Genomic DNA, 27,694 nt, shown 5'->3' with positions numbered 1-27,694 from the left:
ATCACAATTACATAAAGCAGTAACTCTAGCAGACTCAAATAACACACCATTAAACTTACACTCACATCATACGGACACAACGCAACATATAAAAAGCATAGACACCATTAAGCAATCGTGGGCTCGAAAGGCACTCCATGGCTGGCATCCTTATGATCTGGCCCAGGATTGACAAAACTGCGTCAAACAGCTGGTTAACTCGGGGATGCCTCTTTGGGGAGACGGAAGGATTCATGATCGCCATACAGGATCAGGTCATAAATACTAAAAACTACAGAAAACACATACTCAAAGATGCAACACTCACAAATGACACATGCAGAAAATGTCACATCATGCCAGAAACTACACAACACATCACCTCTGGTTGCAAGCTCTTGGCACAGACAGATTATTTACACAGACATAATCAAGTAGGAAATATAATACATCAGGAGCTTGCGAAGAAACACAAATTAGTAGACATCTACAACCATACTACAAATACATTCTACAGACAGTATTGGAAAACAACACGCACAAAATGTACTACGACAGAGCCATAATCACAGATAAAACAATTTACCACAACAGACCAGACATCACACTCATTGACAAACACAATAAAATCACATACGTTATAGACATATCCATTCCAAACACTCACAATATACAAAACGCATGCACTGAAAAAATTAGCAAGTACACAGAACTCGCCCAAGAAATAAGGCATCTGTGGAGGATGGATAGGGTGCTTATTGTACCTGTTGTTCTCTCCTCTACAGGTGTCATACTACACACACTACACAAAAGCCTGGGCACATTACAATTGAGTAGAAATACATACATCATACTACAAAAGGCCACTATATTGAATACATGTCATATTGTGAGAAAATTCCTGAATACAGACACACACACTGATACACTTCTTTGATTTCTGTTTTGGTTACTATGCCTTGACTTTGGTCCGGCATGGTACACAGCCACCGGGTTAACCGAGTATATCTTACTTAACCCAACATAATAATAATAATCAGCGCAGAGCCCAAACGGTTAGGAGTTGAAAGTTGAAATTTGGTACATAGGGTACGTCACAAGAACGCACGCTAAGAAGGGATTTTTAGAAATTCCTTACCACGGGGGAGAAGGACAGGATTAAGGCTTAACACTTCCATCAACAATGGAAATGTTAAGTAACAATGGAAGTGTCAAGTAACAATAAAAGTGTCAAGTAACAATTGAAGTGTCAAGTAACAATGGAATTGTTAAGAAAAAACGACGTGCAAGACGCAGATGCGGTTTTTTCGTTTTTGCTGGAAATCGAACATATTTTTAGACCCATCTAAAAATTTTGTAATTAATCTGAAAACAGGGGGACCCAATTCTTGCATTCTGTGAAAACGGGTAAGGTTGACTGTAACGTAATAATTTTCGCTAAAACGGTTAGAAGTTGAAAGTTGAAATTTGGTACACAGTTAGGGTACCAAATTTAAGTACCAAAGTGTTAAGTAACGATGATAGTGTGAAGTAACAATGGAGAACAAGAGAAAGCGATGTGCAAGATTTACGGGCTCTAAAAACAAAAAGAAAAAAGAAAAAGAGTAATATTTTAGAACACATTCGATTTTCAAATTTAAGCAGATTAGTTCGGTTTTTCTCGATCTTTCTTCTTTAGAACATTCGATGAAAATCAAAGGATGTAATCAGAACACGTCGTGAAAATCGAACAATATTGGAACATTCGATTTTCAAATTCGACCTTTCTTTAGAAAATAGTTCGTTGATGAAATTACTCTTTTTCTTCTGTGACTATAACGTAATAATCTTAATCTTCGCTATCGTTACTTTTGCCCGAGCAACGCCGGGCCTACCTGCTAGTTTTTAATAATTTTGTTTACTATTTTTCATATTCCCACATAAAAATTTTATCTAAAAATTCTACATAAGACAAAGTCTTGCAATAAACATTAATTTAAAAATCGTTTTCAAATTTTTGCTTTTCATATAGAGTTAAATCTTTCATTTTTCGCACAACATACCCGAAAAATTTATTCTCAATTCTAGAAATGAGTTGTTGCTTGCATTCTTTTAGAATCGCGTACGTCAGTAACTGTGATAATAGTTTTTTATTAATAATTTTTATATTAGCGAGGTTGAGGCCGAAGTTTTCAACGCGAAAACGTGAACGTCGGACGTTCGGCGTCGCTTTCCTGTAAGCCTAGAAGTTTGTCAATGACGCTTGGAATGTCGAGCATGATTCCACTGACTTTCCAAACGCCATTGTCAAACTTCCAGGCTTACAGGAAAGCGACGCCGAACGTCCGACGTACACGTTTTCGCGTTTGAAACTTCGGCCTCAACCTCGCTATTAAATTTAGAATTTCGTATTTTAACGAAGATTTTTATTGTGTTTACAAAACCCTATACGTGTGTTCAGAAATTAATTGAATGTTCTTTGTGTCTTTTTTTAATCTTTTAAAATGAATTACGTTTTGAATATAAAGTATTTTTCTTTTACAAAGTGAAGTAGGACAATTAGGCTTTCATGTAGGATGTAGGGCATCTATCGTAATTGTAGGACCGTCCTACTAAAAGTAGGACGCGTGGCAACCTACCAAAAATTGAAAAGGACGAGTATCTTCCTCAACCGAAACCGAAACCGAAACTGCACGTATGATGGCAAAATTACAAAATTAGCATAGAAACCAGATGTAATTCTGAATCTTATGCGCGTGGTTCGTCTCAAAAAGAGGAAGAAGCCAAATTAGACACAATGCCAAATTCTCTAAACATTAAAATGGAAACAGTTTATACGAAAAAGAGAGATGATTTTTTAAAAATCTTCCGGTGTGTCATCCAGAGAGGAAAGTGTCTCTTGTCTTCATAAAGATGAACCAGGATGATAAAGCATTTCAAGACATAAAAACAGAAAATTGATAATTCTAAAGAATGTGGGATAAGAAAGCGGACAATTAACAAATTTTCATTAAACGATCAAGCATACGATTTGTATGCAGTTCATACCAACTTATCATTAGATCTGCAAATAAAAAATTCAGCAACGATAGTTGCGTAACTTTCCAGGATGTTACGAGTTTCTATTAAAAAACATTTATATTAAGCAAGAAATAAAATTGTGTGTGGCGCCATCTGTTATGATATTTTATTATTAAAAACATTTTTATATTTTTAATTACTAAAAAATGGAAAGGAATTTAATTTTGAGGAAAGGGATGAGTTTTATAAAAATAAAAAAAAGGGGTAAATGTTAATAATGTTTACCCCTTTCGATATATGACACATGACTGAATTAATATTCTGTTATCTTTTTATATATATTCAGATGTGAATGGATTATGATAGTCTTTCATTATAAACGAATGAGTCATTCACGAATTAATATGTTATTTTTATTAAAATAAAGAAAAAGAAATATATTTTTAAAAATTTTAATTCACTCAGTATTATACAATTCATATTGAAAATAATTTTTATATATCACTCAAAGATGAAAAATCTTAAGATTATTGATTAATATTTGCTAATCAGTAAAAGAGTATATATTTATTATCAATTATTTATCAAAAAGCACAATTTGAATTTCCACACAAATTTATGAAAATAATAAATGTGTCACACATTTTTTTTTAATGAATATATTTCATTGATATTAAATTCAGATAATTAATCAAGATATTACTAGATACAAAATAAATTTGACTCTTAAAACTCCTCTTTCTAAAACTCAGAATAAATTTATGAATTCATAAATTAAACTTAATTATGTTTTATCAATTTATAAAAAATTATTAATAAAATAAATAAATGTTAAGATAAAAGAGAAAATAAATTTATAAAGCTCTTGATTTTTAATTAAAGACTAAATTATTAGAAAATATTCTAAAAATCTCAAATAAGATTTTATTTTAATTCCAAGTACAATTTAATTTCAATGGAGTTTTAAGAATCATACATAAATAATTTTTACAGAATAAAAAGATTTTCTTTCTTATAATGTTTTTCATTAAAAAATAAAATTAATCACTCATCAGTCAAATTTTATTATATTATAATCTATTATAACATTCAATTAGAACTATAAGGCACATATAATTTTAGCATATTAAAAATGAAACAAATTATCTTAAACGGTTAATGTTACCTTAGGTAGCCAAGATGGCGGCTCGTCTCTAATTCCAGCAAGGAAACAGTCGGACGCACGTTCTAACCTAACCCAAACCTATTCTAATAATTTGGTTGCTAATAATTATGGCAATTTATTAGAATAGGTTAGGTTAGAACGTGCGTCCGACTGTTTCCTTGCTGGAATTAGAGACGAGCCGCCATCTTGGCTACCTAAGGTAACATTAACCTCTTAAACATATTTCACTTAACACAACCAATAATAAGATAATTGATAATTATAAAAGTTTTTTAAAATTTTAAGATATGAAATTTAAACAAAAATAATTAATTAAATATTGCATTGTTTATTGCTAATGTATTATTTATTAAGTAGAAAATATTTTTTTTTTGAGAATGTCAATTTTGAAAATTTATAGATCATTTAAATAATAATGTTTTAATAGTTTGCTTCATTATGAAGTAGAAATTTATATGAGAATGCCTGAAATAAGTAGCAATTTATTGCTTTAATTTAATTTCTCATATAATAATAATATTTAAATAGTAAAATTCAAGAATTTCATACAGGTTTTGTCATCTTTTTAATGCAAATACAGTGGAGTTCTAATTAACTGAGTTTCACATTATCTGATGTGAATTTTAGAAGAGTATGCTGTCAATAAATACATGAGACTGTAGTACAGTACAGCTTATTTTGCAAATCTTAGGTGACCAATGCACTATATTCAAAACAAGTTCTTCACACCATAGTACAATGACAGTGACTTCTCACCACAATACAAATTTTATAAAAAGATTAAAGAAATTTTAATTGTAATTGAAACTTATACTTACTTTAATAAATACAATTACTGTATACAATTAGATACTTTAATTTTATTTACAATTTAAAAATTATTGTGTTCAAATGAGTAGATTTAATCTAAAAATAGAGTATATCATGTATGTTAGAAGCATCCAAATTCAGTTTATTTAATAATTTACCAAACATTCTCTGTTGTTTAAATTTTTGATTATCCGAGGTGCTCTCATATGGTCCACATTACCTTGGATAATCAGGACCAAAATAAAATGACAATTACCAAACTCTCATTTGTTATTAAAAATACTGAAAATTGTAATTGAAAAAATAAAAATTGAATGTTTTATTTTATTTTTGAAATATGTATTTATATTCGTTTGTATGTGCATGTTTTAATAGCAATTTTTCAAATTCAAAAATTATATAAAAATATAAGAATTTAAATGAAATAATTTGATGTAGTACAAAATAGAAATTAAAGGAATGAATAATAATGTAACTGAAAAAAGTTTAGCATCTCAATCTAGTGATCTGCCAACTATAGGAATTGTTCAGATGTTTCTCAAATAATTACTTGTGAAACAATATCACTTGCTACATGAGTAGGTCAAGATGCTGTCTTCTTAAGTCACAATGCTATTAAAATTTTTTAAATGCTATTTTGCATGACAGCAAATTACAGTGTGCTCTTGCCAATCTAAACTCTGAAATTCTGCTTAATTGAAATTAATTTTGTTTGTTTTTCTGCTAAATGTTCTAGATAAAAAAAGAAATTGTATCCTTTATTCTTTGAAACATGACAAATTTGTAAAATAAGTAAATACTACACATTTTAATATAAATATACACACCAAAAATACTATAAAAATGTCTTAAATATATGTATTTGTCTGTAGGTTTTTCACTTCCTGTTAATTATATATAACAGGGGTGAGCAAGCAAGAGTTCAGTGGGAGCCAAAATGTAGGTTTTTCAAAAGTATGGGAGCCGCAATTCTGTACTGTCGTGGCGGATAGTATGGTAAGGTGCGCAATTTTATTATATATTATAAATATAATATAAAACAAATATTGAATTTTTTTAATAAACATATTTTCACAAAATTATAAAAATAAAATTGTAAAAATAATAATAAAAAACAGAAATTAACACGTTCAGCAAGAGCCGCATTTGCCCATGCCTGATATATAACATCATTATTCCAAACTTTTCACTAAATTGAATAACCTTATACAACAATTCATTTGGATCAGTAACCATGCAGTGATGTTTTATTTCAATTCGTTTTAAAAAATGTCTTATATTGTAATATTTCTTTTATATTTTTATACAGTAGCCCCTCGTTATATTGCTCATTTGGATGTATCATACCTTTTTTGGTCTCTCAAATATAAAAGCATTTTAGCAATAATTTTTAAAAAATAAATTGACATTGAATTTCTCCTGGCAAAGAAATATTACACTATTCTAATTATTGACCTAAATTCATAAATTATTATTACATTTAATGCAAGCGTTCAGTTTCAGTTTCTCTTTACAATCACAAAAACAGAATGTACTCGGAAAAAAACAATGTTTATGTTTTTATATGGCTGGATTCATATGTCTAGTATTTTTAATACCAAAGGATAGCTTTATAAATTTCATTCTATTTCATATTATTTGCTGAAAAAATATTTCTAACTTAATTTTCTTAGTTAGATATAGATAAGATAGAATGAATTATAAAGAAATTTTATCTGTTAAATTAAAAATGTTTAAATTATGTAAAAAACAAAGTAAACCTAGATAAGATTATGATTATACAGAAAAAAATGTTTAGAGCAAACATCTTTTTTCTGCCTTATCTCACCTTTTTTCTTATACAAATATATAATTTAGATACTAGTTTATCCATTGCACATTATTGATTTACAAAAAAAATTATTCACTCTTTACGTAAGTAACTAAAGAATTACACATAAGTTTAAATTAACTTTGTTTAAAATATAATATTTTTATTATTAAATTTTATATTATAATGTCTTATGTTTAAATACTGTATATATAAATATAGAAAATATAGAATTTAATACATCTATATATATAATCGAGATGAGTTGATAATAATAATAATAATCAGTGCAGAGCCCAAACGGTTAAAAGTGGAAAGTTGAAATTTGGTACACAGTTATGGCACGTCACGAGAACGCACACTAAAAAGGGGTTTTTCGAAGTTCCTCCCCACAGGGGAGAGGGACAGGATTAAAGCTTCTATATACATTATCGAGACGTGCTTAAACGGTTAGGAGCTGAAAGTTGAAATTTGGTACATAGTTAGGGTACGTCACGAGAACGCACACTAAAAAGGAATTTTTCGAAATTCCTCCCCACGGGAGAGGGACAGGATTAAATCTTAACACTTCCATCAACAATGGAAGTGTGAAGTAACAATGGAAGTGTCAACAATGAAAGTGTTAAGAATGGAAGTGTTAACAATGGAAGTGTTACATAACAATGGAAATGTTAAGAGCCCAAACGGTTAAGAGTTGAAAGTTGAAATTTGGTACCTAGTTAGGGTACGTCATGAGAACGCACACTACAAAGGGATTTTTCGAAATTTCTCCCCACGGGGAGAGGGACAGGATTAAGGCTTAACACTTCCATCAACAATGAAAGTGTTATGTAACAATAAAAGTGTTAAGAGAAAGCGACGTGCAAGATGCAGATGGAGAAAAAACGGGTGCTGGAGAAAAAGAAAGAAATAGAGTAATATATTAGAGCATATTCGATTTTCAAATTTAAACAGATTAGTTTGGTTTTTCTCGACTTTTCTTCTTTAGAACATTTGATGAAAATCGAACGATATAATCAGAACATGTCGTGAAAATCAAACAATATTAGAACATTCGATTTTCAAATTCGATCTTTCTTTAGAAATACTTAGTTTGTTGATAAAATTACTCTCTTTCTTTTGTGACTATAACGTAATAATCTTAATTTTTGCTATCATTACTTTTGCCCGAGCAATGCCGGGCCTGCCTGCTAGTTAATATATAAAACAAATGTACTTATAACCATAACCATATGCAATGATGATGAATACATATTTTAGTAATATAAATTTAAAAATTTCACATACAGTACTTTCTGTATACTTCAAATTATATTTCATTTCATATTTCATAGCATATCAAAAATATAAATTATATACAGTGGTGCCTCATATAACGTACTTAATCCGTTTCAGGTGCACGTCCGTTAAGTGAAAAGTCCTTTATATGAAACGCATTTTCCCATAGAAATACATGTTAAAACATCTAATTCGTTCCGCAGCATAAAATAATCGTACTGTACCATAAAAAAAATGAAAATGGAGCAGTCACCAATTATGCCGGGTAGTCAGATGTTGTGAGGAGGAGGTGGAGGAACACTTTCTTCACACATTCATACAGGCACACACTTTTTACACATTGCAGCAGGTCTCTTTTTATTGGTTTTTAATCGGAGTCAGGAGAGGCTACCGGGGCTTGCAGAATCAACTCCTCTTGTTCAATCCTTTGTTTTTTGGCAGCTGGCTTCTTGAAAAACATGTCTAAGGTGGTCTGTTTCTCTCTCTTCTTCAACACCTGTCAGAAATAATGAGCAAGAGTGTCATTGTAGAGATCATTGATCCTGTTGTCCTCAGCTGTGTTTGGATAGTGAGTGTTGGTAAACTCCTGAACCTCTCCCCATTCGACAAGGAAATCCTTGATGACAGCAGTTGAAATTGGTCGATTGGATTGCTCCTCCTCGTCATCAGATGAAGCTTTCCTTTGAGCTTCATCATGTTCTTGGAGAGACTCCACAACTGAAGAGCTCTTCTTGGTGTTCTTCAATGAGCTCCTCCGCCTCCAATTCCAACTCTCAGGCCGTTGAGATGATCTCCTGCACCAATTCTGTATCCTCAGCTGGTTCTACCTCGGTCTATTCAGGAACAAGCCTCTTCCAGGCTGAATTGAGGGTCTTCTGCATGACTTCTCCCCAGGTCTTCTGGATGAGTCTGATTGCCACAAGAACATCAAACTTCTCTTTCCAGAACTTTCAGACAGTCATGTCTCCACAAAGCTGACATTCTTCAAACACCTTTATGAAGAGAGCTCTGGTGTACAGCTTTTTGAACAGAACCTAAAAAACCACCCCCTGCTGGCTTTAAACTCCTCTTCTTCATTGCCACTGCTGCTGCTTGTTCAAGGAGTGTTTTTCTTCAACTCGTCATAGATGAGTTTGGCTTTTTGATAGACTTCTTAGGTAGAGATATATCACCTCTCACCTGCCTGTCATGGATCCAACCACCAACAACCTTTCCATTTCGTCATGGAGTGAAGACCTACGCTTCACATAGAAGATCTTGGAGACTCCCTTGGCAACTTTGCTGACTTGATGGCGTCTTTCTTGCTTAAAATGGTGTTGATGGTGATCTTGCTGAGACCAAACTCTTTGACAAGGTTGCTGTTTTACCCCACTTTTACTCCTGATGATTTCTTGCTTTGTTTCAATTGAAATCACTTTTCTGTTTTTTTAGAAGCCATGATTTGCACAACACTTGAATAAATGTAAATACCCTGCACTGAGGTGATGTATGTAATAAATAAGGGAGCAAGCCGAATCCCAACGGGAGCACTGTACTTCAGGCGGCAAAGGAGCTCGACCATCGGGGTTACTCGTGAAGAAGAAAAAAAAAAAACCAGCTTACTTTTCTGCAGCCAAAGAGCAACTGTTTTCAAAAGCTCCTAAAATACCTACATCAAGAAGCTATTTTGGGAAACCTAGGGGAAAACATCTAAAAATAGCAGATTGTCGTTGGCAACGGCAAAAGAGTGGAAACATCATTTGCACTTGTTTGCCTCACGTAACTGCTGAACAGAAAGTCCGTTGTTCGCAGCGTCCATTATACGAGGCACCACTATAATGTTTTAATTTTTTTTTGAGATAAAAATTTAATTATATTAAAAAGTTTCTATGAAAGCAATGATTAGTTTAATGTTAACAAATAGAATAATTAAACTATTCTGTTTATCTCTAACAAATATATTAAATTATATTTACTTTTTAAACTGTATTTGTTAGAATAGAATATTGTCTTAATAATACAAAAATTAATTTCGACTTATGTAATAATTTGTACTATATTATAATATATATTAAGATATAGACTTTAGACTATCAATATATTATATTTTCTTTTCTTGACTTCAGTTTTATTACTTTGTTTGCTTTTTATATGTTTAATCTACTCAATTTTATAAACACTGACAACTGTATTGTTGTCAGTGTTATATTCTGTAAGAGACTTAATTTTTAACATTTCACAATAATACAAGCTGTAGCTTGTCAAACATGGTATCAATCATTCAGTAAAATTAATAATTTTGTTACAAAAATGTAATGGTAAGAAAAGCGCATCAAAAATTACAAGAGAAGGAATGGGAGAAACTTTCTTTTGCTTAGTTAATCTAAATGACAGTAAGTTGATTTATTATTGTTATCTAGCTTAATCATTCAAAGATAAAACAACCTGCTATAAAATTATTTGAAACTATTACATCAATGACAACTTCAAACAGAAATTAAATGTAAAGATAGGTTAAAGAACTCTAAAAAGTTTGTTAATAAATAAAACTATTCAGCAATATAGCAATATAGTCATTAAATTAAATTAATAAGTTTCATCTTAAAACATTTTCCAATATAAAACTGTTGTTATAATAGTAGAGTTTGCAACAGGGTTGCCAACTATCTTCCATTTGAGAGGACAGTCCTCCAGTGAACTGTATTATCTTCTCATTATCCTTTTTATCAATAATGTCTTCCTTTGATACTACAGTTTTAATTATTTGCTTTTGTTTAATCTACTTTATTTCTGAAATATTACCAGCAGACAATAGTCTAGTAATCTATTTTCTTATTCTAAAACAACAGCCTTTATTTATCACTCATCAGAGTAATAAAAAGAGAAAGACACTACTATTAGTAAGAGTTAGACAAGTAAATAAAATTTAGGGACCCCATTAGGGTGGTGATATGCAATAGTTGGTAATAATTCTGACATTGAATTTAAAACCTTATTTATTGTCTATTTAATGTTTCCTAATTTATAGTTAGTCAATAAATATTTGTAACAGACTACTTTCTTATAAATGTCCTCCATTGTACAATGTCCATACAATCTCATCCTTTTTTGTACGAGAAAGTCGGCAACCCTAGTTTGCAACTGTTTTACAGAACCAACAGAGTTAATAAAGCAGCTACAGACATTAGTAAAAAGAAATAAATGATGTTGAAAAACTTTTTTAAAGTTATTTTTATCCTGTTTTCACTCCAAGGCAGTAAAAATTGGGCAAGGGAAACCATATTACAGAAAAACATAATATTTTAAAAAGTTATTTTCTCAATTATTTATTTATTTACATTATTTTAAATTGAAATGTATGCCAAAGTTATTCAATTGAATATATTATCCATACATAAAAAATATACTGCATCAAGGATCAGTGGCACACCCAGAGAGGAGCCAAGGGACCCTGGCATCCTTCAAAGAAGGAAAGAAAAGAAAAGAAGGAAAAAACACTATAAAATTTTTAAAATACTTTAAATTGATTTTCTAGACTTTATAAATAAAATTTTATTGTACAAATTCCATCTCAGGTCTCTTTACAGGTCTGGGCCTCAGGATTGCAGTCTTGGCTTCTCTCTCTCTCTCTCTCTCTCTCTCTTGTCAGTTCTGCTATACTAATACACAATTAACAAATTTGTACTACAGTATATCTGAAAATTCACAATTTATCAATGAAATATAATCCATTATTCTGAAAAATTAAATACTGTAAATGAGTGGTTAATAAACAATTTTAGTACAAATAAAACAAATATTAAATTTTAATATGCTTAATAGTTACTTGACAAAAAATTTAGAAGTAATTTTTACATAAAATTATATTTCATATGACTTTATAAAAATTTATTTTTATTTAGCTTATTATCAGAGATTTTCTATTTAATAAAATTTACCTTTATTAATGAAATTAACCAGAACATAATAAAATGCTTTAATATTTTATTTCTTAGAAAATATATAATTTAAAAATGTAAAAAAATATATTTTATATTATAACATGAAATTTATATCTATAAATAACTGTAGCTATTTAAATTAAATTAATAATATATTACATTGGATACAAAAACCATTTGATATTATTAAATAACAAAAATAACTAACTATTACATATTCTTTTCTCCATTAATCTAAAATAAATATATCTATGTTAACTCACTAACATTTATTCCATGAATCACAGTTATTATTTGTTAAAATTTCACAATTATTTAACTCTAATTTAATTACACTTTCCACATCATGCTTACGAAAACTTCAAATTACTATTCTATTATTCTTAAAACATTTTCTTTATCCTAATAGTTTTAACTCTGACATTTATCACTGACGGAAGCATATTTCTGAAAAAAAATAAGAAAAAATAATAAATATACATATTTTAAAAATTGTTTAATATAATTTTCAAAATTTATTTTATCTATCTTTTATTTGCCAATTCTAAATTAATACTTTAAGTTTTTATTAAATACTTCTTACATTTCAAGATTTTTAATATCTAAAACATTAAGACAACTGCTCTGATTTGTTGAATTTCATTCAAACTTTTTAAAATTACAATAGATTATAAATACTAGTCTTAACAGCATATAAATCTATTTATTTAAATAAATGATTGGAAATATAAAATAATGTTATATAATAAATATTATATTTTTTAGATTTGTCTGAGAAATTTGAATGCATTTTTTTAATTCTTATATCATTTAATGATAAACATAATAACAGTATAAAATAATAAATTTTAAAATTTCAAGTTTGATGTTATATCCAAATATTAAGCAATTTTGTATATCTATTGATATAAGCATATTATGAAACTCCTTGAGACTTTGCATCATCCTTGCATAAAATGAAAGAAATGATTATTAAATTTAAGTTAACAAATATGTAATTTTAAGAAATGTTTTCAATCAGAGTTAGAATATCATCATCTTATTTCATGTTAATGAAATTAAACACACATTTTGTAAATGATGTATGTTAAATACTTTCATGAAAAACATTTCTTAAAAACGATAACATTCTGTTTGATTAATGGGCTGATTTATGAGCATAACTTATTCTTAAAAACAACCTACAAATCAAAATCTCATAAATACAAATGAGTTTATTCATTGTTTCTTATGGTTAAAACCTGAACCTTGTCCTGACATAATCATCATTCTAGCCCCTCCCTCCAAATAAGATTAAAGTGCTATCAAACACCTATTTATCTATCAATAAATGAATCTAAATGAAATAAAATAAAGTGTTAATTAAGTTATTTACCAATATAGAAGGAATTAACATAAAATGAAAGAAGCAAATGCATACAGGGTTTGTACAAGTAATTCCAACTGTGGTTGCCCGATATTCCCTGACCAATTATGATATTATTCCCTGACCTATTAAGGTTTCTGCATTTCTCCTATCCATTATGTAATATTCGGCCAAGTCTATTTAAACCCATTTTGTACACACTTATATAAATTTTTTTATTAAAAAACACTTTATTCACTTACAAAAAAATGAAAAACTTTGTGTAAAATCAATTACGTAATTAATTATGTCATTTCTACATCATATAAAAAATTTCATGATATTTTTAAAATTAATTTGTAAATTTTATTTAAATAAGAAAAAGACTCATGTCGCATCATAAAATCGAATTCTCTTAAAGACAGGAGGCAGGAAGTTCTGTTTTACTGTATAAGATTGCTTAACACACTTGTTTTTGCATTCTTGAACATAAAAAAACAAAATATTTATTAGTTCTTTTAGGTCTTCTAGTCCATCTATTCCTGAAGATGGATTTAATAGTGGTAATCAGTTTTTGTGGTAATCAGTTTTTGATTACCACAAAAGCAAAGAAATGTACATGTTAAAGTCATTGTAGAATAATTGGATGAAGATTACTTAAAATAAGTAATTTTACTTACTCATTGGAGGACTTGAATTATAATATTTTCATAAACCTGAATTAATTTATTACATCTGAAATATATTTTAAAAGTATAAATTAAAATCTCTAAAAAATTATTATTTCTATACAACATGAATTATATATAAAAATTATAGTAAATAATATAAATTATTAATATGACAAAATAATAATCATAATTTAAATTGAAAGAAAATGGCCTCGTTTTATATAAGAAAGCTTTTAATAATAGAATATTTTTTTAAAATTAGTATTTTCTTTTTTCAACTGAGCATATAAAATAAAATTATGTATTAAACATATCTGTCCAATATATATATTTACTATTATATATTCATTCTGTTGCTATAATCAAAATAAATATATTTAATATTCTAAATACATATAAATATAATAGTAAAACTGTATAAAAATGCAATTAAAATTATACAAAAAAATATGTATGAAAATATAATTGAAAAGTGAACTAAAGGTTTTTTAGGTAAAATGTCATTTGAAAAGTGAATTTTAATGAAATGATTCAAGTATAAAACCTTGTAAAAAAATATTTTTATAAATATAAGAAACAGGAAAAAATTAAAGTACAAAAAATTGAACAAACATTATAATTACAAAAGATATAGAGATGATCTTACGAGTAAACATTTTATTCAGTGATGAATCAACCTTCCATATATGTTGATATGTGAACAAGAATAATTGCACGATTTAGGCCAGGGATGGTCAACCCATGGCCCGCATTAATATTTTTTGCAGCCTGCATTGCATAAAATATGAATAAATATATCAATTTCCCAGCTTAAGGAAGTATGCAGCAAAAGTTCAAACATTATTTTCTACATCTTTGTATGTGAGTAGTTTTTCTACAATGAATTTAGTAAAAATTAAAACAAGAAACCAGCTAACAGACACATCAAAACTAATTTATAACTAGCAGTGACTAATATTTAACCAAATATTTCCTATATATCAGTGATTCTCAAACTTTTTCGATCCACCGCCCCCTTTGTTCCATAAAGTTATACCCAACGCCCCCTAACACATTTTCTCTTGTGTGAGAAAGGATTGGAAATATTCTTAGGAAAACTTTTCTATGAATCTCACACTTTGTGCCCTTACCGTACATTGTTCTCAACATCTGGAAACCATTAAATGCAATGTTTCCTCTTATCCGTTTAACAGAGGAAAGGGAACGGCTGTCAGTGACCCCAACTTTTGCCTTTGGTCACCGTTCAGTACCCTACCTCCAGCACCCCCTAGATTTACTCACCGCCCACAAGGGGGCATGATCGCCCACTTTGAGAAACGCTGCTATATATTATGTTTACATCAGTTCCAGAAGCTAAATTAAGTATACCTATGCTAATTTATATATGAATAAATAATTGTGATTTACTGGCATTTTTTTCTTCTTTTCTCTTGTGTGGCCTGCATCAGTTCAAAAGTTTTGAAATGTGGCCCTTACATAGAAAAAGGTTGCCCATCCCTGATTTAGGCCACAAAACATCTACATGAAATTTTGGAGTGGGTAAGAGATTCTTCAAAGGTTAATGTTTGGTTGGACATCACAAAATGCAAAGTGTATGGGCCCTTTTCTTTGCTTAGAAAACTTATGTATTATTTTATAAAGAGACTTTTACTATAATTTATCTCTCAGTTTGATTCCACTAGTATTTTGACTAACACTTTTCAAGATAGAAAATTATTTTCCAAAATAAATTTTTACTTTTATGAATATAAAGACGTAATAAAATGCCATATAAAAGTAAAAAAAAAGGTATTAACAAATTCTCTGATATAGTCAAAATAAATATAAATGAATTATGAGACATTAATTAGTACATCAACCTGGTAAAAAGTTGATTTTAAACTGTAAAAATGGCTTATTATACTTCTAGAATTATTAGATGTCAATAAAAATAGTCTTTAATTTCTAGAAATAATTTAGTACATTGTATATTCATGAAACATAAATAATTTTTGTATAGTTTTTTATTATGAATTATAATAATGAAGTTGAAATATAGTTTTTAAATCTTTTTGGAATAATTTATGTTTAAAAATTAAAAAAATGTAATAAATAATAAATAAAAATAAATGTTAAGAAATTTAAACCTACTTTTCTTTGCTATAATAAAACATAGTGGGGTTGTGGCTAGTGTTACCACCTGGACAGTCTGGGAAATGACTCACTGTCCAGGTGAACTATTAATTTTGTCGGGAATTTCATAGAAATTATGAAATTACGAAAAACAAAGTTCTTGCAAATATTTTTATAAATTTACACCATTTGAGCAGCAAAAGACCTCACACTCACTGAAACTCATCTGCCATTCCGCCATGTTACTCTGTTTACACCGACGTGTGATGCGCAACCTGCCTCTCGACTTTTTTTTTTTTTTTGCTTGTACGTCTATACACATCTTCTATGGAACTAAATTATCTGCTCTTTCTTAATTTAGGTTACACATGTTACTCCTACACAAGTCCCTAGTCCCTAACTGTAACTGATTTAGAACCGGCATGCACGTTATTCTTCGCATTGTAAAATGACATTGCGCATACGTCAGGAACTCTGTTCAAACAAACCTGACCTGCTGTCCAGGTCAATGTTGTGTCCATAAAATACAATTACTGTTAACGTATATAAATAACTTTATTAGAATAGAACGTAACGGCGTGATAATACAACGTAACGCTTGTGCCTCCAGGTCTAAGTGTTACAACAGCTAACGCATGACTGCCCAAAAACAAAGGAAGACGACAAAGACAAAGGTCAGAGGTGTAGGGTCGCCTAACTAAGTCAAGGGGCAATTCGGTGTGGTTTATCCCCTGGAAGTTTACTTACATAACAAATACATAACAATTCTCCCACGCTTAATAAAATGTTTAAAACTTGTTCGTTTACAGATTTAGGCGTTGTACTGGCCTTCGTATTCGCATTGATCGTCGAGGCTCCGATTCATTTGAGTTTGTCATCATTCGGCTAGACTCTCCCTCCTCCTTCTCTAGGGGCTGTTCGGAAGTTGTTTTTGTCATTGTCTTTTTTTGTTGGGTAAAGTCGTTACAGTTCCTTCGTCGTAGCTAATTGTACTTGGGTGTGGACTAGCATTAGCTGGGGATGAGTCTCTATTGTTTACTATGTCGTTACACCTGTCAATTTTCTTTTTGTTGAAGTTGAATCCTATCTGAATAGGATTTGTCTGTTTGTTAATTTCACACAGGCGTAGTTGATCGTAATGCCTTTTTATTACGTATCCATTGTCGAGTTCAATTAAGTAATGTACACAACCTAGTCATTCAGCAACAATACCATATTTCCAAGGACCGGAAGTTGTGTAATTTCAGGATTGTACACGATCTCCCACACGATAAAATTTGTAGAATTTCGGTTGTTCAGTTATGTTCCTTTGGGAAGCTTGTGCCTGGGGTTTGAGCAGATCTAATTTTGTTCTTATTTTGTGTCCTAATAAGTTTTCTGCTGGACTTTTCCCATTAGATAAGGGAGTCACTCTATACCGGAATAGTAGTTTGTGAGCATCTGATGTAAAGTACCACTTTCATACTTCATACATTTGAGGTGTGTTTTTAAGGTGTGACAGTATCTTTCAACCTGGCCATTTGTGGCTGGGTGTCTGGTGCTACTAAGTTTTGACGGATTCCGTTTCTCAAACAAAACTCTTGAAATTCTTGTGACTTAAAAATACTTGCATTATCACTTACTAAAATCTCAGGTAGACCAAATCGACCAAAGACTTCACATAGAAAATGAATTGTGATGGATGTGTCTGGTGCTTTCTTTGTATAGAATATTTCTGGCCGCTTTAATTTGGCATCAACAACAATAAAGAAATAATGATTCATAAATGGTCCTGCATAATCGATGTGTCAACAATTACTGTTAACGTATATAAATAACTTTATTAGAATAGAACGTAACGGCGTGATAATACAACGTAACGCTTGTGTATACGTTCCCAGTTTTTTGTAGGCGTTTCCCATTTATTGGAGCTTTTGTTGGGTTTTTCTTAATGTCACAGCACTCTTTGCAACTTTTAACCATATTCTCGATATCAGAGTCAATATTACGCCAGTAACAGTAATTTTGGGCTAGGGCCTTCATTCGAACGATTCCTACGTGTGTAGAGTGTAGCTCTTGCAGGTGTAGCGCTTCACAGCTATTATATATATATATGTATATATTTTTTGTTTGTTTGCTTTATTTTATATTTTTGTTTTTCGTTTATGTCGTGTTGCGTGTATGTTTCTGTACGGGTCATTTTCGTTTCCTTCCGTGTTACCACCATCTACCCGCTGGCTGGACTTTCGTTGTGGTGATTGGCCCGTCGTGGGGTCACGTGGGGTGGAGTGACGTCGGCTAGCGGAAAGTTATAAAAACACATGTAACCCATGTAGAGGAGATTTTTTCTTTTTCTTCTTCGTCCTGGGACTGCCTCGTGAGGACATTATTTGTTGGTTGGAACCCCGGAAGACGTGGCGAGCCGTTAGAGGAAGAAAGCAGAGGGAAGAGGACGAGCGCAGGATAGGTGAATTACGGCTCTGAAAGGGAATCGACTTCCATCGAGAGAATTATACGAAATGAAAAAGGGATTACCATCCAACAACGAGGAGGACTAACTGTAATATCACCGTGGTCAACGATTTTTGTATTACAAGTGAAAGTTTGTATATTTAGTCGTAATAATTGTCGGGTAAAATAGGGCCTCGCGTAGAGAGAAGGAAACTTAGGAGGGTGAGAATCGGATAGTATTAAGATTGTAACGCGATCGAATTTCGGGACTGAGTCGTGTATCGACAATTAATCGTGTTTTTTTTTGTCTCCAATAAACCTTTGTTTGTTCTTACACGTTTCCACCGACTATTCATTTCCAATTTTTTTTGGGGTGTTATTCCCTTTCTTTCAAACCTGCAGACCACGTGTTTGCGGAGTTCACACAGGACTGCTGGCTGTAAACTTCTTGGGACGATTACGCCATGTCCTCTAAACAGAATTCCATTGTGTGTGGATATTTCTGGGTCGTACTTATGGCCATTGACAATGTCATTTTTGATCTGTGATAGTTCCTTATCAATTGATAATTCTCTTCGAATTTCCTTGGCGGTGATAGTTCCAGTTGAGATATGTTTAACAACAGTGTCGTGATAAGTATCATCATGGTCTTCTGTCTGGGCTTCTTTCCTTGTTAAGGGTATAGAATTCCGTGACAGGTAATCAGCATTTGTATGTTTAATCGACTTCCTAAGTTTGATGGTATAATTGAAGTTGGAAAGGAAGTGTGCGGATCGTAGCATTCTTGTAGCTTCTTGTCAGGATGTAGTATTGTCATCATGGGTTTATTGTTGACTATAAGAGTAAATTTCCTTCCATAGATATAATCAAAAACTTTCTTACAAGCCCAGTACACAGCAGTAGCCTCTTTATCCAGCTGGCTATAGTTTTATTCGGGAAGTGTGAGAGATCTGGAGGCAAATGCTATAGGCTGTTTTGTTCCATTTGGCATCTGGTGTGACAATATTCCAGAGAGTCCAAATGGGCTGGCATCTGTTGCTAATGTTATTGGTAGTTTAGAGTTGAACGGAATTAGTACCCTATCACTGATAATCTCAGCTTTTGCACGAATGAAAGCTGTTTCCTCCTCTGCTGTCCAATGGAATTGAGCATTTTTCTTTAAGTGTTGATTCAATGGATATAAAATGTCTGATGCATTCTTTATGAATCTGGAATAGTAATTAACAAGTCCTAGAAATTGGTGTAATTCTTCCACATTTCTCGGGCGAAGTGCATCCTGGATGGCTTTTATTTTGTCTGGAGACTTTTGGAGTCCTTCTGCACTAATTATATGTCCTAAATATTGTACTTTTCTTTTGAAGAACTTGCACTTAGTGATGTTTACCTGTAAGTCATTAGCTCTTAACCTGTCTAAGACATTCAGTAAACCTGCATTCTTTATAAGTTTTTCCTTGAATTATGATGTTGTCAAAATAAGCTACCACTCCTTCAAGATTTTGGGTGAATTGGTCGATAAACTTATGGAACTTGTTTGGTGCAGATTTAATTCCAAAAAATAATCGTTTTGTTAGATAGGTTCCACGGTATGTTGAGATTGTTTGTATTTTCGCACTGTCATCATCAACTGATAGATGAAGATAAGCTTTGTGGATATCTAACATGCAAAAATAAGATCCATTCTGTAATTTATTGAAAATATCTTCAATACGTGGAATTGGATGGTGTGAGTCGTGCAACTGCTTGTTGACTGTGACCTTATAGTCGGCACAAATTCGTACTGTCCCACTGGGTTTTGAAATAACGACTATGGGTGTTCCCCACTCTGAATAATCCACTTTTTCGATGATACCCTCACTTTCTAATTTATCTAGTTCCTTATCCACTTCTTCCTTCAATGCATATGGAACTGGGCATGATTTTAAGAACATTAGTTTGGCACCATCTCTCAGTTTTAATGAGCAAATATAATTCGGTATTTGACCAACTGTGGGAGTGAATACGTCTGAGTACCGCTCTATGATTTTTGAAATGGATGTTTCTGCTTCTGTTGACCGTAGTTGTGTGGCTGAGTTCATTGATGTCAATCTTTAAGCTCCGAATCCAATCCCTTCCTACTATTGCATTTTTTTGGAAGGAAACGATACAAGTCCTCTATACTGTAGTTATCACCATATTTAGTTTTTACTTTTGCTACTCCTAGGGGTTTGAAAATATCTCTTGTGTAACAAGTCACTTCCGTTTTTGCTATAAGTGAGTTCAATTGTAAGCGATTGAATTCGTCAATACTGATGAGAGTGACGCGACTGCCAGTGTCACATTCAAAACAGACTTTTGTACCGTTAATGTAGATTTCTGTGAGGAGTCTGTCATCGGTTCTCGTTGTATTAACAAATATATCTAGAACGCTGTTTATATCAAAGTCAATTACACATTTGTGATTAATATTGTGGACATTATGATTCCTGTTGATTGTTGACGTTTGTTTCCTTAAGAATGATATGCAAACTTTTCCTGTGTGGCCCTTTTTATGACATTGTTCACATTTCAGCTGGTCTTTGACTCTACAATTTACTGATTTATGGTTGTTTTTTCCACAATGTAAGCATAGTCCTTCTAAATGGAGTTCATGGAGGTTAAGTTGGTTTCCACTGCAATCTTCTATTCTGCTTTTGTTCCGATTTGACAGTTGTGTTTGAGGGTGTGAGCATTGTTTTATTTGAGTATTTTTGGTAATTTTGTGAACAAAGTGGTTACTTTTATATACTTTGTCGTTTTCAATTTTGGAAGCTTCTATGGCTAATGCAATTTCTAGCATCTGTTTGAAGGTTAGGTCAGCTTGTTGTAGAATTTTCTCATGGATGTCGGCATCTCATAAACCACGTATGAATTGTACTCTTAACATTAAATCTATGACGGATTTTATACAGTCCGCATTGTTACAACTAGACTTGAAATCTGTGCTTTTCAAAAGTTGTTTTAACGAAGTCACGTAATTTGAAATGAACTCACCATTATGTTGTACTCTGGACAAAAATTTATGCTGTTCTGTTAGGATATTTCATTTGGGTGTTAGGTGATTTTGTAATAACTTCATTAATTCAGGAAAGGTTTGCCTAGAGGGTATTTCTGGTGCCATTAGGTTGGTCAGTAGCTGATAATGTTTCGGTCCAAGACAATTGATTAATATCATTACCTTAGCTTCTTCAGTAATGGCGTCAGTTCCGGTTAGTCCTTTGATTTTGAGAAAGTTATCCAGTCGTTGAGAATAGTTTTCAAAGGTCTCGGATGTTTCATCGTAAGTTTCGAAGGTTAAGGCTTGCGTTTGGAGAACTCATTGAACTGATAGTTCTGGTTTTGTCTCCGCCGACTGACTCTGTAGTTTCTTGATAAACATGTTTAGAGTTGAAATTAATTCCATAAGTTCACTCATTTTTATATCCTTTTTCGTTTCTCGTTGTCAATTTTATCCTTGCTGCCAGTTTTATCCTCATCGCCAATTGTTGTGTGACCGTCGGCCATATTGTATATATGTATTTTATTGTATATAGTTGTAATTTTATCTTATTTTTGCCATTTCCTCCTTCCTTTGTCTATTCTTTCTTAAACTTTCCATGACTGTTATCGCCGTGGGGCTGGATCAGCAGTTCTGAGAATCGGTATGGACAATAGCAGGTGTGTGGCCTGGGGTAAAAGTGGCTAAGAGAGAAGTCACTTTTCGATGAGATACGAAGAGAGACGGACGGCAAGAGTGAGGCTCGATCGTGATTTCCGAGAGAGGCGAGAAATGCGATAGTCGAGTTGAGAGCCGAAATATAGAGACCGGCATATTGGAGAACCCCGATAATTGAGAGAAGAAAGGATAGTGAAGAAAGCCACTATCATCGGATCCAGGTTCTACACAAAGTATCGATTTGTATCCGCCGAAAAAGAGAAAATCTCGGGTGAATCATCCCTTTCGTTTCTTCTACCTTTCTGCTGTCCTATCTTTCTTATTTTTTCCTTAATATTAAGTTAGATTTAAGCTAGATTTAAGCTAGATTTAAGTTAGGTTAGTTACGCGTTTACGAGGGACCGATTGTTACGCGCTTAAAAATTAACACACCTCGAATTGTAAATCAGTTGGGATTCCTTAACAACAAGAATCTTATTTGTTCTAAGTGGAATAAAGGAACATTGTTTATTATTGTAATCGTTGCAGTGTCCTTTTCTGTATGTTTCATTCGTGGGCCGTACTGCCACACTCGTATAGAACACCACAGTTGTGTCCGTAAAATAAATGATTACTGTTAACGTATATAAATAACTTTATTAGAATAGAATGTAACAGCATGATAATACAAAGTAACGTTTGTGCCTCCAGGTCTAAGTGTTACAACAGCTAACGCACGACTGCCCGAAGACAAAGGAAGACGACAAAGACAAAGATCAGAGGTGTGGGGTCGCCTAAATAGTTCAAGGGGCAATTTGGTGCGAATTATTTCCTGGAGGTTTACATACATAACAAATACATAACAGTCAGCGATTTTGTAAAGGTGGCACACTAGTTGTGGCTGATGTTTTCAATGTAAAAATGTGTACATTGGACATTCAACACCGCCTTCCTGTAAGCCTAGAAGTTTGACGATGGCATTTGGAACATCAGTGGAATCATGCTCAACTTTCCAAATGCCATTGTCAAACTTCTAGGCTTACAGGAAGGCATCGCTGAATGTCCAACATACATGTTTTCACATTGAAAACTTCAGCCACAACCTCACTAATATATTTTAGAAACACTGAACTTATAGCAATAATTAATAAATGCCCATATATTAAGGATTAATTATTAAGGTATAACAATAACATTTAATAAAATATATTATTGTTTTGTTTTGTAATATTTTTATTGATAAAATGTTAATCTTTAAAGAATATATAATAATGTTATAAATTTTACAAAAGAAACAAAACTTACAATATAATTATAATGTCTCATATTCACTGATTATTGTCTAATAGAGAATTACTGACTATAAGTTTCTTTTTTTTATCAAACCTGTTTTTCACGATTTTTGAATTTACAGGGTATAAGTTTTATTCTTTATTTGTACAATCAATCAGATCTAACATATTAAATAAGTTTAATATTTTATAAATATCTAGATGCATATTTTTAATTAAGTTTCAGAATATTAGAAAAATTTAAGGATTTTAAAATAATTAACTTTAAAGCAAAATTATTTTGTTTTGGAATCTTGTAAATATAGTAATTTTGTAATGTTATTTGTCCTGTTTATATAAAAATAAATAGAGTTTTAAATGTATAAACAATATTAAAGTTATTACAATAATTTTAGTACTTATTCTGACAAGTTTTCATCATTTTATTTTATGTATGCTTTGAGTTAAACATGAATATTTGAATATTTTATACTTATTATAATAGAAAATTAGATTAAGTGTTAAATATAAAGTATTAACTTAATTTAATAAATAATATTTATGTAATTGTTCTAAATTTATTTAAGAAATAAGCATTTATATATTGGAAAATATACATATGGTTTCTATTATTGGTTGTTTAATTATAAGGCTGAAAGTTATACACTAAAAATATGTTATTTATATTTATTATGTAAATGATTAACTGTACATTACATTTGTTTTAAGGAAGTAAGCCTAAAGTTCAGTTGATAAATTTATGCTTGTCTCCTCTTATAAAATGTTTTTGAGACTCATATCAACAAAGTTTTGATTTATTGATAGAGAAGAGAAAATTATTAATTTGTAATATTTGATTTTATATTTAATATATAACAAAATTTCATATATTATATATTTTATATTATATATACATGTAAATATAAATTAAAATATAAATAAAAAAAAATGCAAATTGTATGCTGAAAGTTTTGGTACATTTCTTACCTGTATCTGAATTATTAGAATCTGATGATGATGATAATTTAGGTCTATCCAAAACATGATACAATTTCTGAAAAATATATTTAAAATATAAAATTAAATGAAATTAATTAGACATTATTTCACATTAAAAACTGTTATATTTCACTACATTCAATGCAAATAGTAAAATACAATAAAAAGTTATTATTAATTAAAATATACTATTATTAATTTATATACTCTTTATAAATTTCTGATTTAAAATTTCTGAATTTATGATCTTGAAAAAATATTATAATTTTAATTTCAAAATGAATATATTTAAAACACAACCACTCACAACTGGGTAAACTTCATAAAAAAAAGCCAAAAAAACTAAATAACCAGTAGAAAAAGAAAGGTATAGCTAACATTTTTCATCAGTGTTGAATGGGCATCATCAAGATAAATGATCCTGCAGCTGCAGCTGTTAAAACAACATGGGATTGCTGTACATGTGTGAAGAGGAGAAGTGACATAAGAAAGCGAGAGAGAGGGGAGAGGCTAGAAAGTTTACAATTTGCAGAACAACTTTCACACTAGAGGGAAGAAATCTATATCACAAAAGTTAATGGTATTATTTTTGTGGGTGGCCTTAAAAATTTCAACTTGCTCTAAATGTCTGAGATGTTGTTTCTGGGTGGAGTGATGTATGAGTCATGCACAGTCAAAATGCACATCTATGTTGGAGTCAGAGGCAAAGATAGCTAATGCAGTGTTGGCCAATGGAATTCCAATGCAGTGTTGGCCTTTCAGAATGGAATTCCAATGCTTTTTGAAGTGGGTGTTTAAAGGGTGTGTTGTAGCACCTACATATTCCAAGTTGCAGTTGGTTCTGTGATCAGTAATGGGAATAGTGTTGCTTGGTTGGAGGTGGATGTCAGAAAGGTCTTTAGTATTGCAGAGGAAGATGAAAACTGAGGGACTTCAGAAAACTAAACAAAAATTACTGTTCCTGAATATTTCTTTGTACAGTGTGGCTAGTCTTCTGTCATATGTAATGGTCTTGTAAACAATGTCCTGGGTGCAAATATTCAATGTGGTGGAAGTGGGGAGAGACAACATATAAAGTCTTTAAATTAAAGGTGTATGGAGAGTAGCCATGTAGAGTGGTGTATCAGGCAATAATTTCAAACAGTTTATCCCTGTGATGCATGTCCAATGAATGAGTGAAGGCCAATGTTCCCTCTAAGCTGTGCGGGCTGCGCACTGTTCAAATTGTTGCCATGCACAAGAATTTGTGCGCTGTGCAGGTGAGCATGCACACTGATTTGAATTTTTGTTTACTTATTTCTCACTCTGTCTGCAACAAGATTATTGCTACTTATATTTTGATTAAATACATTAAATCATTGACAAAAGATAATATTTTGTATGGAAGTATGTTTTAAAATGAATTTTAATCTCTACTTTATAATAAATTATTTTAATTTTTATTGGAAAAAATAAGATTTTATACATATATATGCTCAGAAAAATTTTTTGCTCAGAATCTGCTCAGCAAAAATTTTTTTTTGCTCAGAGAAGTATATGTTCTGGTCAGCTACAAAAAAAAAAAAAATTAGAGGGAACATTGGTAAAGGCCCCATGAATTAAGGTCTTTATCTTCAAGATGGTTGGGTTCAGTGCCCTATGAATTACAGCACTGAAGCCAACCATCTTGAAGATGTGTTCAGAGAGATGTTCATTTAAAACAATAAAAATGACTTTCAAATCTTAAAAATTATTTCACTAAAAAATTTCATTATGTGCATCAGATGTTCTCATCAATATCCTTTAGCTTTTATCTGACATATTTTATGTCACAACAACAGTTAAAATACTATTGGAGGTGAAAAAGTTAGATGATTCACCTGATTAATGATATAATTCTCCTGTGTAATTAAATGCTTATAAATAATTAAATCACAGCAATTAATCATAAGACAAAATTTTTTTATACTAATAAATGAAAATAGTAAATTCACTAACACCTTATTTGCTGAGATAAACATATCTATGTTAAGTAAAGACAGCTGTTAAAGCTGTATTAATTAAAACTTTTGCTGTGTAGAAAAAAATTGCTGCAATTAAATTTGCATGTTAATCAAATCCTGCATTAAGCAAGGGATACCTGTATTCCAAAAACTTACTTTTTGTTCTAGTTTTTCTAATTTTTGTTTCTTTTCTTCATGAATCTGTTGTCTAATTTGAGTCAATTGATTAAGTACTTGTTTTCTTGGATCTAAAATAAAAATATTTAAAACCTTATTCGATTTTTCTGATATATTGAATTATATAATTCAGATTATTTTTTTAAAAATTGATTTTTTAAAATGATCAATAATTGAAATTAATAAATTTTTTGTTTTTTCTTTTTTTGAAAAGAACTTCAATTCTCAATCCTTTGAAAACAAAAGTACAAATGATCAATTAAATAAAAACTTAAAATGAAATGACTTGTAAATACCTAAATTCTTGGATCCAAATTAGTACATAAATAGATTAAGAAAGTATTGCAATTGCTTCATGTTTAGTTGTAACAACTTACAGTACAAGATAAAAATAACGAACTTACTGGAACTGGTATAATAAAGAGAAAACAACACCTTTCTTTCAAAAATTCCAGCAAACTTTAATCATATAAAAACGTTTTCAACTGATTTCATCAGTCTTCTTCAGTTACTCAAACAAAAAAATAAAAAGAACGAACTAATAATTCAAATTTACAAAATCACGAGAATGGAAAGAATTTTCGCGATTGCGCAGACTATGTAAAAAATGATATACCGAAAAATGGTAAAAAATGCAGATTCTTGACAAACCATATATAAAATCCATCGCAAGAAAACGAAGCAAAAGCAAACATGTCCCATATATAATATCCCATTCTTACATTATCCAATGAACAATTTCCAAGCAGACTACAGCCCATCTGCATCTCTGTGGTTGATGCAATGGGACGTTAATTGTGCCCTGTATATTTCTAAATTTCTCCATGTGTCTAACATGTATGCTCCCAACCCTAAAATAAATCCGGATACCATCATACCTAATATTGAGCTGCTTATCTCTGGTTTGAGTCACACTAACCAGGATTACATACGTTGGCAAACAAGGTTTTTGGCCGAAAGAGAGAAACGGGCTAGCACGAGCTCCGGACAATTTCAGAATTACATCAAGAAAGCGAGAGAATGGCTTTGGAGGAATGAAGTGGTTCTTATGAAGGCGATAAGACTAAGGATATTGTACTCATTAAATGGGATACGT

The 27,694-nt window shown here is 31.1% G+C and overlaps 1 protein-coding gene and 1 long non-coding RNA gene across 4 annotated transcripts in view; both read right to left on the bottom strand.

Annotated features, from left to right (window-relative positions):
• Window positions 1-8,416: 8,416 nt before the first annotated feature.
• LOC136975180 (uncharacterized) lies at window positions 8,417-9,576 on the bottom strand. Its single transcript, XR_010880760.1, has 2 exons — window positions 9,381-9,576; window positions 8,417-8,636 (listed from the first exon to the last, which is right to left on the bottom strand). It is a non-coding gene; the product is annotated as an uncharacterized lncRNA (long non-coding RNA).
• A 2,526-nt stretch (window positions 9,577-12,102) lies between these two features.
• The window catches only part of LOC136975115 (centrosome and spindle pole-associated protein 1-like), an 89,263-nt gene continuing 73,671 nt past the window's right edge, over window positions 12,103-27,694 (bottom strand). For 2 of the 3 annotated variants that reach the window (XM_067270124.1, XM_067270126.1), the window contains 4 exons: window positions 26,578-26,669; window positions 24,428-24,494; window positions 13,988-14,042; window positions 12,104-12,409 (listed from right to left, as the gene is read on the bottom strand). In XM_067270124.1, coding sequence (XP_067126225.1) covers window positions 14,029-14,042; window positions 24,428-24,494; window positions 26,578-26,669 — 173 coding nt within the window. In that variant the 3' untranslated portion in view covers window positions 12,104-12,409; window positions 13,988-14,028. Of the gene's footprint in view, window positions 12,410-13,987; window positions 14,043-24,427; window positions 24,495-26,577; window positions 26,670-27,694 lie in introns of all 3 variants that reach the window. The other variant, XM_067270125.1, reaches the window with a different exon arrangement.

The sequence above is a fragment of the Centruroides vittatus genome, unplaced genomic scaffold (assembly GCF_030686945.1).
Source record: "Centruroides vittatus isolate TY-2023 unplaced genomic scaffold, ASM3068694v2 contig_364, whole genome shotgun sequence".
In the NCBI taxonomy this organism is placed as follows: domain Eukaryota; kingdom Metazoa; phylum Arthropoda; class Arachnida; order Scorpiones; family Buthidae; genus Centruroides; species Centruroides vittatus.
This window is presented reverse-complemented; position numbering and strand designations above follow the sequence as displayed.